This window comes from Prunus mume, linkage group LG5 (genome assembly GCF_029339155.1).
Source record: "Prunus mume cultivar Tortuosa linkage group LG5, ASM2933915v1, whole genome shotgun sequence".
In the NCBI taxonomy this organism is placed as follows: Eukaryota; Viridiplantae; Streptophyta; class Magnoliopsida; order Rosales; family Rosaceae; genus Prunus; species Prunus mume.
This window is the reverse complement of record NC_142702.1, coordinates 19,355,422-19,375,090: the sequence shown is the minus strand read 5'-3', so window position 1 is coordinate 19,375,090 and position 19,669 is coordinate 19,355,422. Positions and strand designations below refer to the sequence as shown.

At 35.7% G+C, this 19,669-nt stretch overlaps 3 protein-coding genes and 1 pseudogene across 4 annotated transcripts; 2 read left to right on the top strand and 2 right to left on the bottom strand.

The window, feature by feature from the left end:
- Positions 1–2,186: 2,186 nt before the first annotated feature.
- On the top strand, positions 2,187–6,105 carry LOC148917248 (glutathione S-transferase 2-like). Of its 2 annotated transcripts, XM_089051796.1 has the most exons (11): positions 2,187–2,342; positions 2,445–2,550; positions 2,737–2,793; positions 3,042–3,127; positions 3,317–3,388; positions 3,697–3,750; positions 3,868–3,943; positions 4,762–4,823; positions 5,082–5,141; positions 5,788–5,857; positions 5,984–6,088. In XM_089051796.1, the coding sequence occupies exons 1-10, from the start codon at positions 2,319–2,321 to the stop codon at positions 5,848–5,850; spliced, it is 660 nt and encodes a 219-aa protein (XP_088907922.1). In that variant the 5' UTR covers positions 2,187–2,318; the 3' UTR covers positions 5,851–5,857; positions 5,984–6,088. The 2 variants fall into 2 exon arrangements, with proteins under 2 accessions (XP_088907922.1, XP_088907923.1); XM_089051797.1 differs by lacking the exon at positions 5,788–5,857 and having other exon boundaries at positions 5,984–6,105.
- Positions 5,884–7,690, bottom strand: LOC148917247 (zinc finger A20 and AN1 domain-containing stress-associated protein 9 pseudogene; annotated as a pseudogene).
- Positions 7,691–13,258: 5,568 nt separating this feature from the next.
- On the top strand, positions 13,259–17,441 carry LOC103331788 (glutathione S-transferase zeta class-like). Its single transcript, XM_089051792.1, has 10 exons — positions 13,259–13,415; positions 13,518–13,623; positions 13,812–13,868; positions 14,117–14,202; positions 14,392–14,463; positions 14,770–14,820; positions 14,938–15,013; positions 16,350–16,411; positions 16,673–16,732; positions 17,112–17,441. The coding sequence occupies exons 1-10, from the start codon at positions 13,392–13,394 to the stop codon at positions 17,208–17,210; spliced, it is 693 nt and encodes a 230-aa protein (XP_088907918.1). The 5' UTR covers positions 13,259–13,391; the 3' UTR covers positions 17,211–17,441.
- A 65-nt stretch (positions 17,442–17,506) lies between these two features.
- LOC103331832 (putative zinc finger A20 and AN1 domain-containing stress-associated protein 8) lies at positions 17,507–18,264 on the bottom strand. The gene has a single exon (XM_008234498.3). The coding sequence runs from the start codon at positions 18,062–18,064 to the stop codon at positions 17,609–17,611; it is 456 nt and encodes a 151-aa protein (XP_008232720.3). The 5' UTR covers positions 18,065–18,264; the 3' UTR covers positions 17,507–17,608.
- Positions 18,265–19,669: the final 1,405 nt, after the last annotated feature.

Sequence of the window (19,669 nt, the reverse complement as noted above, 5' to 3'; positions counted from 1 at the left end):
CTTAGTTTCTTCTTCTTTTTTCACCTACCTTGATATCCCTGAAGATAAATTTGTGATGTGGAACAGGTTTTTAGGTGCGATGAAGCACTTATGTCTATCAGTTGAAGAATTTCAACTCTTATGTTTCAACTATGTTGCTCCATCAGTGTCAAGATTTAGAGCTGGATTGAAAGCAGAGATTGGAGTATATATATATTTTTTTCGTATGATTGTTCTAAGAGTTTTGGAAAATGTTGCGCAACACAATTTTCAGCCGAAGAAGCTAGTGCTTCAGTTCTTGAGAAGCTCTTCTGTGTTAATTCCCAGATCTTGGTAGACATATTCATCAATCATTGTGACTGTGATGTTAATTCATCAAACATTTTTTAGAGTTATCCCCAAAATACAATATTAAAATTTCAAAAGCATTGAACATTGATGATAATATCCAGTTCCATCCATCCAGTTCGATAGCATAGCAGTTGTCCTGCATTGTTTCCACACCCTCATAGCATTGTGAATTACTTGGTCTTATGTTAACAGTTTTTGCGTTTGCCTGGTCCTTTTCCTTTTGTCCTGATATTGTCAGGATGGTAAATGGCCTTCTTAAAACTGCCCATGGTGTCCTCCTGGTGTTGCCACGTTCCACCACATTATTACCGCCTCAGTTGGCAACCATGAACTTGAAGCTATGAAGAGCTTGGTTGGTGTTTAGAGGTCCATCGGAGACTGAGAATATATAGTTTATAATTATTTCCCTAGTACATTTTTATAATTTCCCTCTTTTTCTTTTGAGGATCTTATAGTAATTAATGGCATTGTAACATTAATTATCTCTTTAAGCAGCATATCTTAATTGACGCCCCAAAAGCCATTATTTGCATATCGTATTTAAGGTTTGTAAAGAGAAGATGAGAGTGTAATAGGTTTCTTGGATTGAAAGAGAAAATTTAGCAATCGGGTGTAGATGAGTTTGTGTTTTTCTAAAACTTAATATGAAGAGTGGTGGAGTGTGTGTATAGATGTAATAGGGTTAAGTGTTAAGTTGGATGACATTTTTTGTCTTTTTACACAATAATAAAACTTAAGAGCTTAATGATTTAAGTAGTATTTTTCTATTTAAATCATACACTTTTCTTTGTTCACCCCAATACTTAAATCATTAAGTTGTAAGTTTTATTATTGTGTAAAAAGACAAAAAAGGTCATCCAACTTAATACTTAACCCTAGTACGTCTATACGCCCACTTCATATTCTTGATTTAAGCTTTTAATTAATGGGTTCTTTTCAGTTTTAGTTTGATTGATTGAAAGTATGTGAGTTTTATTGTTTTCTTCTATGCAAAGTTGATTGCTTTGTTTTGGTACCTTTGGTAATGCGAATAGGGGAATGCGACTGTGGTGGAGAATACGGAGAGAGGATGTCGTGATCTTATTTCCAGAGGATACGGGCAGCTTTTGATTTTGGAATTTGAGATACTTGAGTAGGGTTTTCTCTTGAAAGTGTAGATTTGATGATTTTGGAATCATGATTCAGATCTAATGTTTCCTATCAAAATAATTTGTTGAATCTAATGTTACAATGTTTTGCAATGTCATTGATAAAATTATTTTTTATAATAAAATTTTAAACACATGACCTTATGCATTAGGAGAGAAGCGAGGCCATGTCAAATAAAACTTCTAGATTATTATTTTTTGGTAAATACTACAAGGTGTCCACACATCCGAAGGGTGGGATTAATTCTCACTTGGGATGTGTTCAATGGGTTTCGAACCCTGCCATTGAGGCACCATGTAGCTCACACCACACTTTTGGTTTCCATTAGAATATTTGGGTTTAGCTTTCTATTGGAATTTTTATCTCCTTAAGTAATGTGAGATTGAGGTGAACTTAGAGTGGTGAGCGGCAAGATAACGGGTGTGGGGTGTGAGGTTGATAATTTTTTATTTTTTTTTCCTGCTGGCCTTGGTTTGTATTTAAGGATAGTTTAAGAAGATAGTGAAGTTTTTCTAGAAATTGTGAAAATTTGATTTAGAAGTTGAGGTGAACAAAGAGAAGTGCGGGTTTAAATAGAATAACTCTAAGTATTGAAGTGAACAAAGAAAAATGTAGAGTTTAAATAGAAAAACTCAATTAAAATTATTTTTTTGGCCAAGAGGAGAATAACTATAAAACATTACTTACAGAAAACATAAACTAATAATTTAAAAAACATAGACGGCTCAGCGGAGAAGGAAAACAGTCGCAGTTCGCAGTAAATAAAAAGTTTGACTCACTATACTCTGAGTCTGAGATTTCAGACTTTGACTGTTGAGAGCTTTCAGACAAGCAGCGCTATGGAAGCCAGCAGCAAGCAGCAGGTCCCACTTCATTTTCAATTTTCAATTTTTATTTCCACTTCTCTTTTATTTGTTTATTTATGTATGAATGAATTTATATATTGGTTTCTAATTTTGGTGAAGAAAAAGTCGGAAAATTCGTCATTGTCTTCTTCTTCAAAGCTCCTGCTCTACTCCTACTGGCAGAGCTCCTGCTCTTGGTTCGTCCGCTTCGCTCTAAGTCTTAAAGGTTTTATTTTGCTTTTATAAATGACTTTTAGTTTGTTTCTGTCAAATTTTTATAAGAAATTAAAAATCATGATTAATATCACTCAAGTTTAGGGAAATTTGTTTTTGTTGGTCCGAAATATTTAGTGAATTGAATTGAATTTACTTGTTTTTGGTTTTGTTCATTTGTTGTTAATTGAATGTATAGGACTTCCATACGAGTACAAACCAGTGAACATCACAAAAGGAGAGCAGTTCAGTCCAGGTGGGTTTGAAGCGATGTTATGCTTATTACAAGCCATTCATGTTCTATATATTGAAATAAAAACAGGGCAAATAGTCTATTGCAAAATAGTCTGGCACGTTATGTTGCTAGACGGTTAATTTGAAGCTTTTGATTTGGTGGATGCTTATTCAACACATAGTAATGATTCACAATTTGACAACATAATATATCTTGCCTATGTTTCCACATTTGATAAGCTAAGCCTTGTTTTTATCTGTGAGTTGCAGACTTTAAGCGTTTGAATCCTCTTCATTTTGTTCCGGTGTTGGTTGATGGTGACGTAGTGGTTTCAGACTCCTACGCAAGATTACTGGTTAGTGTAATTTGTTGGAAACTGAATTATTTCGTTCATGTGATCTGCAGCCAAGTTACCATAGACCTGAAGGCCTTTCATTAGGTTCTACTTCATATTTGACCATCATTGTATAGTTTGTGAAGGTTTTACTTATGTCTCTTTTGTTTTGTTATCTGAGTACAATGTCTTCTTGTGATTCTCAATTAGTATCTGGAGGACAAGTATCCACAGAGACTGTTGTTGCCTGCTGACCCTCGGCTAAAAGCTCTTAATCTCCAGGTAAGTTGGTCCTAAATGTGAAGTCCTTATCAAATTTAAAGAATTTGGTATAAAAAAAAGTTTCTCAACTAAAAATTGACTAGCAAACAAGTCTCTCATGGGGTAAAAAGCCCCTATCTTTAAAAACAAAAAATTCTGGTTTGCATGTCCTTTTTTCTTTTCTTCAATTAAAGCATTTCACAGGCTGATGTAAATCACTTTTTTTATTCTGGTAATGGGAAAGGTGAAGCCTCTATAGAAGTTAAGATTGAATTCTTCATGGACTTAGTTTTCTTTGCTGAGTTGCCAATTAGTGAATATTGTCACAGGCTGCAAGCGTTATCAACTCTAATATACAGCCTCTTCACATGTTGTCGGTGCTGGTATATTCTGTTTCTTTGTTTTGCATATATAAAATGGAATTTGGTTTTACATTCGTACCTATGTAATCATCCTTGATTTTGTATTTACATATACTCTATTATCATTTGTTTGTGTAGCAACATCTTGAGGAAAATGTTGGTCCTGAAGAGTCACTATCATTTGCTAAGTTGAATATAGAAAAAGGCTTACTCGGTGAGTGATTATCTGCATGCACATGTTCTTTCCTTTACTTATAAATTCTCTGCATGTACTACTTATTAGGAGAAGCTTTCACCATGAAGTGGAGTTTGGTCGTATGTCGTAGCCTTGTTGTGTAACATATTCTGCTTTCTAAATGTGCTTCTCTACTGGTTTTGCATGAGAAGGATTATTCTCATTGTTTATTTGAAGTTTTCTTACACATGCATAACAAAAGTGCACTCTAATACAGAAGTGAGGGAAAAGAAGAGATAGTTCCGATTTTATGTCATCCGTGCTATGCATGCTTTCAGATGAAGTGACCTGCATATTTTAGCTACCTTGATGATCTTAGAGTAAGGTAAGATTTAATAGTAAGGATGCCAGTGCACCTCTTTATATCAGGCAATGCAGTTGTTGGATCTGGATAGATAAGAAGTTTTTTAGCAGCAATGATCCATTTGAAGCCCCATTTGATAATAGTCGTGCACTGATTTATGATAGCAACGGCTATCAACAGCCACTTGCAGATTGACAATTCACCTATTATTGTCTTCTATGTGCAAGTATGACTGCAAATTACTGAGAGAGATCAAATGAACAAATAATTTGATATGCAAAATCACTTGGCGATTGACTTATTAGTTGCAGCTTGTGTGGGAGCAGACCAGGGTGCATTTATGTCTGGTAGTATTAAATAACTCTGTTTTTTAGCTTGTATTAAAGCTTTTATATATAAAAGTATATGTATATTAACATGCATGATGTGAAACTACTCGAGAGTGCTACTAGTTGATGCTTACATTTTCTATTTGTTTATTTCTCATCTGTAGCTCTTGAGATGTTGCTGAAGGACTTTGCTAGCAGATATGCCACAGGAGATGAAGTGTATATGGTCTCTCTTCTGAATGCTCTGTGCTTCTTTGTTACAATTCTTTAACTGCAATCCTATCTTAATTCCTTTTATTTAAACCAATGTGAACTGACAACAATTTTCTAACCCAACTTATTGGCGGATGACATAAATGGTGACAATAAGATATCTCCATGACTCTTGGATGTCTGTGCATTAATTGAAGTTTTAGAAGCTATATAAGATTTTTTTTCCCGCCGCTTGAGCTGTTTCTGACTAATTAAAGGGTTTTAATTGCAGGCAGATGTGTTCTTAGCTCCACAGATTGTTGTATCTACTTCGAGGTTTAACATTAACATGGTAAACTCTTGTCCGCTTCTGTGTTCTTTGCTTTCGTAAATTTTATTTTGTTTGCTGTTTATCTGTGTGTTCTGTGAAAATATTATCAAACAACTTTAGGGGCAACTCTTCACTGTTTCTATAGTTTTTCCCCCCTCCCTTCCTCTAATAGACTGGTCCGGTTATATGTGAATGTCTTAATTGTGCAGAAACACAGGGTTAGGTATTGATTTTCTCACATAATTTTCTTTGGTATCAGCTGGCATTTTACTTATTTGGGTCCTTATATATTTGCTATCTAAATCTGGTAACTTAGCCGAGTACAAGAACATGTCTGGATACCGAGTTCAATTACTGCTATTAGTAGCATCTAAACTAATCATATGTTGTGCTATTTCTCTCACAAGTGAGTTGAATTTTTATTATTTGCATTTGTAACATGCACAAAGTGCTTGAATTGAAGCCGTATACTTGAGTCAACAATTACATATGTGAGTACTGGTTCTTCGATTGACCTTATTGAATATTGTAAATAGAATCGTGGTTCATAATTTATATATGGTAACGTTAATCGCTTAATTAGTACAACTATTGCATTGCATGTGTTGTCATAGGCGACTCTGCTTATTGGGGGTTGTTTAAAAGTGTCTATGTTTTTTCGTTTCAGGGTTGTTCTTGTCCATCTTTTTTGGTGAAGCCTTATATAACAGTAGAGATATGTACAATATAATGTATTGGTATGAAAATAAATCACGTACGAATGTAATCAAACAATTTCTTCATTGTATATTTCATAAAACAAAGTGCACAAAATACAAGTCATGTAAAATGTTGATAATCTGTCTTTAAATCTTGTACTGCAGCTTGTCACCCTTGCAAAGAGGGTCTGCCAGCCTTGTTGATATCCAAATTGCACGAGTGCGCTTCTGGATACGTTTGCTTTCCGCAAAAAGCTCCACCACAATGGCATTCAAACCCCAACACTCCAACCTCTCCGCTTTCACATCTGTTTTTCTTTGATCCACTATTATTATCATTAGTATTAGAAACTGAATCATTTTGATATGAAAGCAAGGAAATTCCTCTAGCGATGGAACCCTGATCAGTTTTTTCCACTGATGATGCCACCAAGGTCGACTGAGCATTGAGATTCTGTTGTTTGGTCGAGAGGCTTGTTCTTGTTGTTCGAACCCACGACGACGTTTCGGGTCCTCCAATTCTTCCCCGCTTCCCTCCACCTCCCTCTGCCACACCACTCGATTCTGTTTGAGCAGCCATTCCGGCAGCGTTGTGATTAGAACTCGAGGCTAATCGATCTGCAAAGAACTTCACAAAATCCGCATGAGTCCGGCAGCGTTCAAAATCCTCCATGTACGGAGGTTTGGGGGTTGACCGGAGTGAGTTTAGAAGAGTCTTGTAGTCGGGGCTTGTTCTTGTTGTTTGAACCCACGACGACGTTTCGGGTCCTCCAATTCTTCTCCGCTTCCCTCCAACTCCCTCTGCCACACCTCTCGATTCTGTTTGAGCAGCAATTCCGGCAGCGTTGTGATTAGAACTCGAGGCTAATCGATCTGCAGAGTACTTAAAACAATCCGCATGAGTCCGGCAGCGTTGAAAATACTCGTCTTTGATGTACAAAAGGTTGGGGGTTGACCGGAGTGAGTTTAGAAGAGTCTTGTATTCAGGGGCGTCTATCGGCGGGATGCCCAATTTTAGGGTTTTCTTTCGACTCCCAACTTTAGGGTTTTCTTTAAGGCTTTCTTTCGACGCTTCCCACCCAAAAATAGACACTTTAGGGTTCTCCATTAGAAGACCAACTTCAAGGGTTTGAAAAACCACCCTGAATATTTAGAGATTAAAAAAATCTAAACTTAATACCCTAATCCGCAGGTAGCCGAGCTAGAACTTTAACAAGTAATCCAACCAGACCTTCAAATCTCTGTAGAGAAACCAGACGGGGGGTGAAGATATTTATAAAGTTAAAAAAATTGAAGTTTTTGTTTAGAGTCGATGTGGGACTGCTACAAACCCACGACCCGGTCTCTTCTCGATGTGGGACTAATGAGTCCCGGTTCTTCGGTTATTTCATTGGAGACCTGTTCACCCCTTGATGGACCTCTTCATCGTCGTCTCTAGTAATGGTGGTAGTGGACATGCTCTGACTCAGGCTGCAAATCTCCGATTCCTGTTAGATGTCTCCATTGTTATTGCTTGGCCAAAATATCTCTTCCAGCCTTCTTGAGATCCAGATTGCTTTCACAAAACACCTCACCACGGCGGCACTCGAACCCCAACACTCCAACCTTTCCCTTGCAGCTTTGGCACCTGTTTTTCTTTGATCCACTATTATTTTTATTAGAAACTGGATCATCTGCAGTTTGAAAAGAAGGCAAGGAAATTCCACTTCCATCAAGTTTGTCCATTGATGAAGCCACCACCATGACCGACGACTGAGCATTACTTTTCTCTTGTTTGACATAATCTTGGTAGCACTTTGAGCACATGTTCTTGTTTTCGACAGAGCCATAGAAGCCACAACGCTTTGCACACATTAGACGCTCCATGTTCATGTTAATGAACTTTGTTTTCTTGGCTTCAAAAGATTATTGCTTCTTTCTTCTCGATCTTTTGCTAATTCTTTGGAAATTATAGCAGTGAATTTATAGGCAAAACCAAAATGCTTCCTCGGCTTCTTCTTGTTGTTATAAGAATTGTATGTGTATGTGTGTGTTGGATTGTATTTGTTTATAGGTTTATATATGGAATGGTGATGGTGGTAGATTTTGTTAGAGTTTGTAAGAGAGTTGTTTCCTTCTATGATTTATAAGCACCAACACTTTAAAAATATTAAATAGAGTATGGGCCTAGTGGAAGCAAAGTTGGGTCTCTTCATGGTTTGGGCATGGAATATATTTGGTTTGGTAATATATATACCAAAAGATGGGGTTGGGCCTTGGCTCTGTTGATTTAATTAATAATTTATTTTCATTAATTGAAAATTGCGTTTTGAATAAAACCAAAATCTGAAATTGAATTTGTTAAATTAACATAAGGGAGTTTCACTAAAACACTCAAAATGGGGGCTGAAATTATAAAAAACCCAACACCAAAATACTTTAGAAACACACCCAAAACCCATCATTACATACACTCAAAACTCATTTATAAACACACCCAAAAAATATACAATTGTTGATTTTGGGTGTGTTTCTATGTTTAAATAGTGTTTGGGTTTTTTTATAAATACATGTCTAGTATTGAGTTTATTTATAAATTTGTATTAACATAACTGTTGGATGAAGAGGTGTCATGCCTCTATATAATGACATTTCGTCCAAACTAGATAGGCACTTTTTGAACATCATTAATCATTCTCACATTTTAACACTTCTTGAGAGAATTCATACCAGTCTTCACCAGAAATCAAAGCCACAGTGCTTAGGCTTTGATTTAAGATAGTTTAATCCTGGTGGTTAGACTCATATCGAATTACAAGCACAAGGGTAGAGGAGAAATACTGTCTAAAGGACACTGCAACTCTGCAGGACTCTATCTACAGATTTGAGGTAGTTTATGATTTGGAGCAGTATTTTATGGTGACTTGGAGCGTAGTTGGTTCAAATGTTTGTGACTTCACTAGCAAAGTTTACTTCCCTCCACTCCCCTGCTGATATCAAGCAGAAAAATATAAGATGCAATAATTAAGGTTGGTATTCTATACCATATAGTTGCTGTACAGGATGTGCATAAGTTTAAAGATTGTACCAGTTACTTTTCCTTCTTAATCATGGTGCTGCTTTCAAGTAGTCTTATAGTGGAATATACTGTTACTTTTACTTATCATTGTTTTTAACATTAAAGGCAATACCATCTGCTTTCTATTATTTTTTGTAGTCTCCTATCTTTCCAGTAAAATTAATTTCTCAAGTGAAAATGAGAAGTTAAGTTGGTTAAAAACTTGATAACCTGGTCCCATTAAAAACTTGATAACCTGATCCCAATTGTCTTATTATTGAAGGAAGAACTGAATGGTGTATCTTGTTTGATGCTTGAGCATATAGCTTTATATTCTGGTCTTTGAGTTGTTTCAAAGGTAAACATTCTCAAAAAGGTTGTTTCAAAGCTAAACATGAAGTCTCTGGAAACAATTATAGGATGGTAGCTCGCTATTGTTATATGGTTGTAGACATATTTTAAACCATGCCTTATAGTAGATTTTGTGTCAACTCAGATTAGTAGAAACCTCGAGGGCTATACCACCAATTTTGTGTATTTAAATGCATTAGTGATAAAACTCCTCATGGTGGAGGTTGATTCCCTATCACCTTCTGTGCCGCCACCATGTGGTCCTCTTCTTTTGCATTTCCTAGACCTTCAGAGCTATTTAGCTTTTTTCTTTGTTTGCTAGAGATAGAAGAAATTATATGGAGAGAATAAGGAATAAAGGTTGGGGGAGGGAGGGAGAAGTGAAGGAGAATATATGAAAACAAAATCTAGAAAAGGAAACCTACTTGAAATTTCATTTTGCGTACCATTCTACATTTCTTCCACATCTTTCCCACCACCCTCCTCCACAATTCTTCATCCCTACTTTCACCCATGTATTTCCCCTAGGTCTCTAAAGGAAGTTTGATGAAATGGTTATCAAACGGGCCATTAGATTGACCTCTTGTTAAAAAACTGGAAGGTTAGTGGAAGGGGTTTACCTAAGCTAGAATAAGTTTACTCTGCGGAAAATGAACCAGTAGGAAGGGAAGACATTTGTAATTTGGAGCTGGAAGTGCATAGTCGGACATTTTGCATGACTGGCAGAAGAGAGCTTGGTAGAAGAGTCATAAATGTGCTTATGTAGTTCTCTGTAAAATGATTGTTAACATGGTGAATGATTGGTAATGTGTAAGGTAAAACATCTGGCTTCGATTGTGTGACAGGGCCCAAATGGTCTCTGGGTGATATGTCAGTCACTGTGGTAATCATGTGCTATCATCTAATAATATTGCAGAACTATATTACTTCATGACCTGCTTATTGACCTTTAGAAATTTACCTATTCAGCAGCAGACTCAGGAGTTTGAGCATTGAGATGAATCTGATGTTTTATTTGGTCAATTGTTTATAGGCTATAGTTACAATTGCAGATGAAGATGTGGGAACTATCTACAAGATGCCTGGGAGTACAACATCAACCACCTCAGGCTTGTATGGTCGGCATCGGCATGTGCTCTCCAATTTCTTTGTGAGAATTGGTTGTTCTGAAAACCTGTCTATTGCAAATTTTTCTTTGGATTCTCTATGGCCGGTTGTCAATATCATTCACCTCTGGATCATATTGATTAGGTTACAAATCTCTCTTACCGTTTCTTCCTCCCTGTCTTGTCACATCAGCACCCTGGGGACAAACGTCTATTCAGAAAACTTGGTTCAGATTTTCATACAAGTGCAAAAGGAGAGCTTTAGATGGTTCCATGGGTCTTTTAAATAATTTATGTTGGACAAAACAAATTAGCCCATGAGCTGAGGTTATATTTATTGTACCTTCTCTCTTCTTTTCAAATTGTCCGTTCGATCTACATTGTTTTTCATTTTTGTCTCTCTGCAAGTTTGTCCGAGCTTAGTTTTGATCCTAGGCCTGAAATCAGGAAGAATGCCTTACAAGTGCTGTATGAAATTACGTAACCACGGTAACCTTTTCTCAGTACCTATGTGGGGAAGGGTTTTTGAATCTGTGCTATTTCCAATATTTGACCATGTGCAGCATGCTATTTATCCCTGGGGAAGGTTCACCACGACAAGGGATTGATGGTGATGTGGGCACGACAAGGGATTGATGGTGATGTGGGCGAGCTTGATCAAGATGCCTGACTCTATGAGACATGCACATTGGCACTACAATTAGGATTGCTCCATTTAGAATTGCTAGTCACATATTTTTTCAATTATGAACAAAATGAAATTGAGAACATTTATGTTTCTGAAAAAGAAAATTTCCCTTGTTCTTTTGAATTCAGTGAAAAAACTTACCTTGTCCATACTTGTCTTCTACATTTTTTTAAACTTAGTTTCTTCTTCTTTTTTCACTTACCTTGACATCCCTTAGGTGTTTAGGTGCGATGAAGCAATACTTATATGTCATGTTGAAGAACATGCTTCAACTCTTATGATAGTTTTTCAACTATCTTGCTCCATCTAGTCTGGTGTCAAGATTTAGAGCAGGATTGAAAGCAGAGATTGGAGTTTATATATATATATATATATATATATATATGATTGTTCTAAGAGTTTTGGAAAATGTTGCGCAACACAATTTTCAGCCGAAGAAGCTAGTGCTTCAGTTCTTGAGAAGCTCTTCTGTGTTAATTCCCAGATCTTGGTAGACATATTCATCAATCATTGTGACTGTGATGTTAATTCATCAAACATTTTTTAGAGGTATCCCCAAAATACAATATTAAAATTTCAAAAGCATTGAACATTGATGATAATATCCAGTTCCATCCATCCAGTTCGATAGCATAGCAGTTGTCCTGCATTGTTTCCACACCCTCATAGCATTGTGAATTACTTGGTCTTATGTTAACAGTTTTTGCGTTTGCCTGGTCCTTTTCCTTTTGTCCTGATATTGTCAGGATGGTAAATGGCCTTCTTAAAACTGCCCATGGTGTCCCTCCTGGTGTTGCCACGTTCCACCACATTATTACCGCCTCAATTGGCAACTATGAACTTGAAGCTATGAAGAGCTTGGTTGGTGTTTTGAGGTCCATCGGAGACTGAGAATATATAGTTTATAATTATTTCCCTAGTACATTTTTATAATTTCCCTCTTTTTCTTTTGAGGATCTTATAGTAATTAATGGCATTGTAACATTAATTATCTCTTTAAGCAGCATATCTTAATTGACGCCCCAAAAGCCATTATTTGCATATCGTATTTAAGGTTTGTAAAGAGAAGATGAGAGTGTAATAGGTTTCTTGGATTGAAAGAGACAATAATAAAACTTAAGAGCTTAATGATTTAAGTAGTGTTTTTCTATTTAAATCATACACTTTTCTTTGTTCACCCCAATACTTAAATCATTAAGTTTTAAGTTTTATTATTGTGTAAAAAGACAAAAAAGGTCATCCAACTTAATACTTAACCCTAGTACGTCTATACGCCCACTTCATATTCTTGATTTGAGCTTTTAATTAATGGGTTCTTTTCAGTTTTAGTTTGATTGATTGAAAGTACATGAGTTTTATTGTTTTCTTCTATGCAAAGTTGATTGCTTTGTTTTGGTACCTTTGGTAATGCAAATAGGGGAATGCGACTGTGGTGGAGAATACGGAGAGAGGATGTCGTGATCTTATTTTCCAGAGGATACGGGCAGCTTTTGATTTTGGAATTTGAGATACTTGAGTAGGGTTTTCTCTTGAAAGTGTAGGATTTGATGATTTTGGAATCATGATTCAGATCTAATGTTTCCTATCAAAATAATTTGTTGAATCTAATGTTACAATGTTTTGCAATGTCATTGATAAAATTATTTTTTATAATAAAATTTTAAACACATGACCTTATGCATTAGGAGAGAAGCGAGGCCATGTCAAATAAAACTTCTAGATTTTTTTTGTTGGTAAATACTACAAGGTGTCCACACATCCGAAGGGTGGGATTAATTCTCACTTGGGGTTCAGTTTGCCCTGATCACAAAGTGTTCAATGGGTTTCGAACCCTACCATTGAGGCACCATGTAGCTCACACCACACTTTTGGTTTCCATTAGAATATTTGGGTTTAGCTTTCTATTGGAATTTTTATCTCCTTAAGTAATGTGAGGTTGAGGTGAACTTAGAGTGGTGAGCGGCAAGATAACGGGGTGTGGGGTGTGAGGTTGATAAATTTTTTATTTTTTTTTCTTGCTGGCCTTGGTGTGTATTTAAGGATAGTTTAAGAAGATAGTGGAGTTTTTCTAGAAATTGTGAAAATTTGAATTAGAAGTTGAGGTGAACAAAGAGAAGTGCGGGTTTAAATAGAATAACTCTAAGTATTGAAGTGAACAAAGAAAAATATAGAGTTTAAATAGAAAAACTCAATTAAAATTATTTTTTTGGCCAAGAGGAGAATAACTATAAAACATTACTTACAAAAAACATAAACTAATAATTTAAAAAACATAGACGGCTCAGCGGAGAAGGAAAACAGTCGCAGTTCGCAGTAAATAAAAAGTTTGACTTACTATACTTTCTGAGATTTCAGACTTTGACTGTTGAGAGCTTTCAGACAAGCAGCGCTATGGAAGCCAGCAGCAAGCAGCAGGTACCACTTCATTTTCAATTTTCAATTTTTATTTCCACTTCTCTTTTATTTGTTTATTTATGTATGAATGAATTTCTATATTGGTTTCTAATTTTGGTGAAGAAAAAGTCGGAAAATTCATCATTGTCTTCTTCTTCAAAGCTCCTGCTCTACTCCTACTGGCAGAGCTCCTGCTCTTGGTTCGTCCGCTTCGCTCTAAGTCTTAAAGGTTTTATTTTGCTTTTATAAATGACTTTTAGTTTGTTTCTGTCAAATTTTTTTATAAGAAATTAAAAATCATGATTAATTTCACTCAAGTTTAGGGAAATTTGTTTTTGTTGGTCCGAAATATTAATTGAATTGAATTGAATTTACTTGTTTTTGGTTTTGTTCATTTGTTGTTAATTGAATGTATAGGACTTCCATACGAGTACAAACCAGTGAACATCACAAAAGGAGAGCAGTTCAGTCCAGGTGGGTTTGAAGCGATGTTATGCTTATTACAAGCCATTCATGTTCTATATATTGAAATAAAAACAGGGCAAATAGTCTATTGCAAAATAGTCTGGCACGTTATGTTGCTAGACGGTTAATTTGAAGCTTTTGATTTGGTGGATGCTTATTCAACACATAGTAATGATTCACAATTTGACAACATAATATATCTTGCCTATGTTTCCACATTTGATAAGCTAAGCCTTGTTTTTATCTGTGAGTTGCAGACTTTAAGCGTTTGAATCCTCTTCATTTTGTTCCGGTGTTGGTTGATGGTGACATAACGGTTTCAGACTCCTACGCAATATTACTGGTTAGTGTAATTTGTTGGAAACTGAATTATTTCATTCATGTGATCTGCAGCCAAGTAACCATAGACCTGAAGGCCTTTCATTAGATTATACTTCATATTTGACCATCATTGTACAGTTTGTGAAGGTTTTACTTACGTCTCTTTTGTTTTGTTATCTGAGTACAATCTCTTCTTGTTACTCTTAATTAGTATCTGGAGGACAAGTATCCACAGAGACCGTTGTTGCCTGCTGACCCTCGGCTAAAAGCTCTTAATCTCCAGGTAAGTTGGTCCTAAATGTGAAGTCCTTATCAAATTTAAAGAATTTGGTATTAAAAAGTTTCTCAACTAAAATTGACTTGCAAACAAGTCTCTCATGGAGTCAAAGGCCCTATCTTTTTTAAAAAAAAATTCTGGTTTGCATGTCCTTTTTCCTTTTCTTCAATTAAAGCATGTCGCAGGCTGATGTAAATCGCTTTTTTTTTGTTCTGGTAATGAGAAAGGTGAAGCCTCTGTAGAAGTTAAGATTGAATTCTTCATGGACTTAGTTTTCCTTGCTGAGTTGCCAATTAGTGAATATTGTCACAGGCTGCAAGCATTATCAACTCTAATATACAGCCTCTTCACATGGTGTCGCTGGTATATTCTGTTTCTTTGTACTACATTTATAAAATGAAATTTGGTTTTATATTTGTACCTTTGTAATCATCCTTGATTTTGTATTTACATATACTCTATTATCATTTGTTTGTGTAGACACATCTCAAGGAAAAGGTTGGTCCTGAAGAGTCATTATCATTTGCTCAGTTGAATACAGAAAAAGGCTTACTTGGTGAGTGATTATTTGCATGCACATGTTCGTTCCTTTAATTATAAATTCTCTGCATGTACTGCTTATTAGGAGAAGCTTTCACCTTGAAGTGGAGTTTGGTCGTATGTCGTAGCCTTGTTGTGTAACATATTTCTATAGTGAATTTGGGTTTTCCCAGTGATTAGGATCCACCTAAGCAAGTTACCTAATCAAGCTTGACATATTAAATGTTATATTTTTTTTTCAATTCCCAAATTACCCTAATTGCATCTTAACGTTTTTTTTTTCCAACAAATTGTTTGCTATTCAATGTCATAATGGTGTTTCAATTTTGCTTAAGTTTCATGGGTCAGTTTTATTTAGTTATGGTTAGTTAAAATCATTATTAAAATTCTAAATTTAAGGGATTTTTTGAAGGAGAAAAATGTTCAGCGACAAAGAGGGGTTGATGGCATGATTTGTCAATATGTCATAATATATGAACACTTTCGCATCCAATTCAAAATTGGGTTTTATTTAAATGTAATAAAATAGGTGGGTTATTGTCTAGAGTATTTTAGTTGTATGGGTCTATTTTGGTTAGGCCCTAATTTCTAAATGTGCTTCTCTACTGGTTTTGCATGAGAAGGATTATACTCATTGTTTATTTGAAGTTTTCTTACACATGCATAACAAAAGTGCACACTAATAAAGATGTGAGGGAAAAGAAAAGCTAGTTCCGATTTTATGTCATCTGTGCTATGCATGCTTTCAGATGAAGTCACCTGCATATTATAGCTACCTTGATGATCTTAGAGTACGGTAAGATTTAATATTAAGGATGCCAGTGCACCTCTTTTATATCAGGCCATGCAGTTGTTGGATCTGGATAGATAAGAAGTTTGATTTTAGCAGCAATGATCAATTTGAAGCCCCATTTGATAATAGTCGTCCTAGGCAATGGGAATTACTTCTTTCGTGTCATTACAAAACCACATCCTTATGATTCCTAAACTTCTGTACTCTCTAGCACTGATTTATGATAGCAACGGATATCAACAGCCACTTGCAGATTGACAATTCACCTATTATTATGTCTTCTATGTGCAAGTATGACTGCAAATTATTGAGAGAGATCAAATGAATAAATAATTTGATATGCAAAATCACTTGATGATTGACTTATTAGTTGCAGCTTGTGTGGGAGAGTAGACCAGGGTGCATTTATGTCTGGTAGTGTTAAATAACTCTGTATTTTCACTTGTATTAAAGCTTTTATACATAAAAGTACATGTATATTAACATGCATGATGTGAAACTACTGAGAGTGCTACTAGTTGATGCTTACATTTTCTATTTGTTTATTTCTCATCTGTAGCTCTTGAGATGTTGCTGAAGGATTTTGCTAGCAGATATGCCACAGGAGATGAAGTGTATATGGTCTCTTCTGAATGCTCTGTGATTCTTTGTTACAATTCTTTAACTGCAATCCTATCTTAATTATTTAAACCAATGTGAACTGACAACAATTTTTCTAACCCAACATATTGGTGGATGACATAAATGGTGACAATATCTCCATGATTCTTGGATGTTTATGTGTATGAGCTTTTTTTTAATTGAAGTTTTAGAAGCAATAGAAGATTTTTGTTTTCCCGCCGCTTGAGCTCTTTCTGACTAACTAAAGGGTTTTAATTGCAGGCCGATGTGTTCTTAGCTCCACAGATTGTTGTATCTACTACAAGGTTTAACATTAACATGGTAAACTCTTGTCCGCTTCTGTGTTCTTTGCTTTGGTTGTTAACTTTATTTTGTTCACTGTTAAACTGTGTGAAAATATTATCAAACAACTTTAGGCGCAACTCTCAACTGTTTCTATAGTTATTCCCCCCTCCCTTCCTCTAAAAGACTGGTCCGGTTATATGTGAGTGTCTTAATTATGCAGAAAAACAGGGTTAGGTATTGATTTTTCTCACATAATTTTCTTTGTTATCTGCTGGCATTTTACTTATTTGGGTCCTTATATATTTGCTACATTCTGCCTCCCACAAGTAAATGACAATATGGCATGAACTAAGGAAACAGAATACAGATGCAAGGTGACTTTGGTTTTTCCTTTTTTTCTTTATTTTTTGTGCAGTCCAAATTCCCCACTTTAAGTAGGCTGCATGAATCCTACAAGATTTTACCGGAGTTGGAAGCTTCGTCACCAGAAAGGCAACCTGATGCTGTGCGTTAAGTCTGGAATTTTTCCGGCATATTCCTCAAAGCATTTTTGTATTTGGCACTATCTCTCTACTGGAATAAGAGTGATCACATGTAAATAAGATCAAATTTGAAAACGTTGGTCACTGGTGTAACAATGTCGCGGTTCTCTGTAAGAGAAACTTCACTCGAACTCTCTGTAATATAATGTCTTGGTATTGAATAAAAATCACGTAGCCAAACAATTTCCATTTCCAAAATCAAACATGTAATCACAGATGATCTTTGCTATCTAAATCCGGTAACAGTCAGGTACACAAGTCTGGATGCCGAGTTCAATTACTTCATTTTATATTTAATAAAATAAAGTGCACAAAATACAAGTCTTGAAGCCTAACTATATATAACATGCTAAATGTTGATAATCTGTCTCTAAATCCTGCACTGCAGCTTGTCACCCTTGCAAAGAGGGTTTTGCTTGGCCAAAACATCTCTTCCAGCCTGCTTGAGATCCAAATTGCACGAGTGTGTTTCTGGATACCTATGCTTTCCGCAAAACACTCCACCACAACGGCATTCAAACCCCAACACTCCAACCTTTCTGTTGCAGCTTTCACACCTGTTTTTCTTTGATCCACTATTATTATCAATATTACTAGTATTAGTATTAGAAACTGAATCATCTGAAGTTTGAAAAGAAAGCAAGGAAATTCCTCTAGCGATGGAACCCAGATCAGTTTTTTCCACTGATGAAGCCACCGTGGTCGACTGAGCATTGAGATTCTCTTGTTTTACATGATCTTTGTAGCACTTTGAGCACATGTTCTTGTTTTCGACACAGCCATAAAAGCCACAGCCCTTTGCACACATTGGAGGCTCCATGTTCATGTTGACTTTCTTCTCGAACTTTTGTTCGGTTCTTGTTCGTCTGTTCGCTCAAGAGGCTTGTTCTTCTTCTTGTTGTTGTTATGAGAATTGTGGGTTTCTATTTGTTTATATAAGGGAAGGGTGGCGGTGGTAGATTGAGGTAGTTTACCATTTGGATTAGTATTCCTGTTTCCGGTAGGAAAGAGGATATCCTCCCCTCACTCGATAATATTAGTCTTTCTAGAGGCTTCTTTTATGCTATCTTTATATTCTAGAAGCTTCCAATTTAAACAATTTCTTTCTCTCTCTTTAAGCAATGTATTTTGTTTTCCTTCTTTCATTTTCCTTCATTGCATATTATACGCTAACATTGTATTCAAGCAATATTATCTTTTTCTTTTTTTTAAAAGCAATATTATTATAAAAATGATTTGAAATCTAATACCTTAGGCAAGTCTTGGGTTTCTTGTCTCTACTAGAAAATTTCGATATGAGCCAATGTTCCCTCTATGACCAGTATTAGCAAAAGTTATAATTTCATCGTGGTTAAAATGAGTTGGTCAGAATAAGATGCAGATTACGTCATTATGGTCCAAATTAGGTGGTGTTATTAAGTTTTTTTCTTTTTCCCTTCCATACTCAACTTGTGATACTGAACCCCACCCATACTCCACCTCTTCATGCAAAATAATATTTTCATATTCAAGATTTCCATAGAATTCACAATTGTGGTTAAAATCCCTTTTTTTCAAACAATAAAATAAATTCACAAACCAATAAACAGTTATTGTAGTAAACCTTAGTTAGTAGAGGCAATTAAAAAATAATAATAACAATGCAACGCCTAATCCAAAAAATTATGTACTTTCCACTATAACTTCGATTAAAATTACAAGTACATTAAAAAAACAAAAAAAAATTCAGAATCTTCAACATAGAATAATCTTCATCTGAATTCTCGAAATAGTACTAGTCAAATTCCAAAAAGGAACTACTTTTAAAACAAGACATGTTATGATGGCATTAGGCCAGTAATGACATACCCTAAACATCATTTACTTTGTAATCAGCAATTAAATATGCAAAGTGGTCGAGTTTGCCAACTGTTACGTACACTCGGGAGTACTCTGTAATTTGTAAACTACAAAAACCTACAAAAATTAACAATGGATGAATTTTTAGTTTTAGCCGGTCCCTAAATAAACTTGGATTGGATGATCATGCATGATCTTTAATATCTAAATCCGCCAACTTAGCTCGCTAAAACAAGTCTGGATACCAAGCTTAATTACTATGATTAGTACCATCTTAACTGATCATCTGTTGTATTAATCTTTCTCTAACAAAGGTAGCACCACACAAGTGAGTATGCGATCAAGGACGGATCTATAGTTGGGCTGGAGCCCCTCCAGCCCAATCCTGATTTAGTAAATAGGCTTAAAGGTGCAGGCTAACTTAGGAATTTGAGAAACCAGCCTACCTCTCTATACATAACTCAGCCAATCACTGAACCCTACACACAAGGAGGGGATACGGAATCCACTAAGCCCAAAAAAAACCAACGAAAAATAATAGAACCAAAGCCTCCAACCATTTGACCAAACAAAAAACAAGCCTACAAGCCTC

Excerpts from the sequence above, each read along its gene's own strand:
- LOC103331788 (XM_089051792.1), top strand. The coding sequence starts at position 13,392 with ATGGAAGCCAGCAGCAAGCAGCAG. Across the intron at positions 16,412-16,672 it reads CAGGAGATGAAGTGTATATG|GCCGATGTGTTCTTAGCTCC; the intron begins GTCTCTTCTGAA and ends TTTTAATTGCAG. Across the intron at positions 16,733-17,111 it reads CAAGGTTTAACATTAACATG|TCCAAATTCCCCACTTTAAG; the intron begins GTAAACTCTTGT and ends TTTTTTGTGCAG.
- LOC148917248 (XM_089051796.1), top strand. The coding sequence starts at position 2,319 with ATGGAAGCCAGCAGCAAGCAGCAG. Across the intron at positions 3,751-3,867 it reads TTCACATGTTGTCGGTGCTG|CAACATCTTGAGGAAAATGT; the intron begins GTATATTCTGTT and ends TTGTTTGTGTAG. Across the intron at positions 3,944-4,761 it reads TATAGAAAAAGGCTTACTCG|CTCTTGAGATGTTGCTGAAG; the intron begins GTGAGTGATTAT and ends TCTCATCTGTAG.
- LOC103331832 (XM_008234498.3), bottom strand. The coding sequence starts at position 18,064 with ATGAACATGGAGCCTCCAATGTGTGCAAAGGGCTGTGGCTTTTATGGC.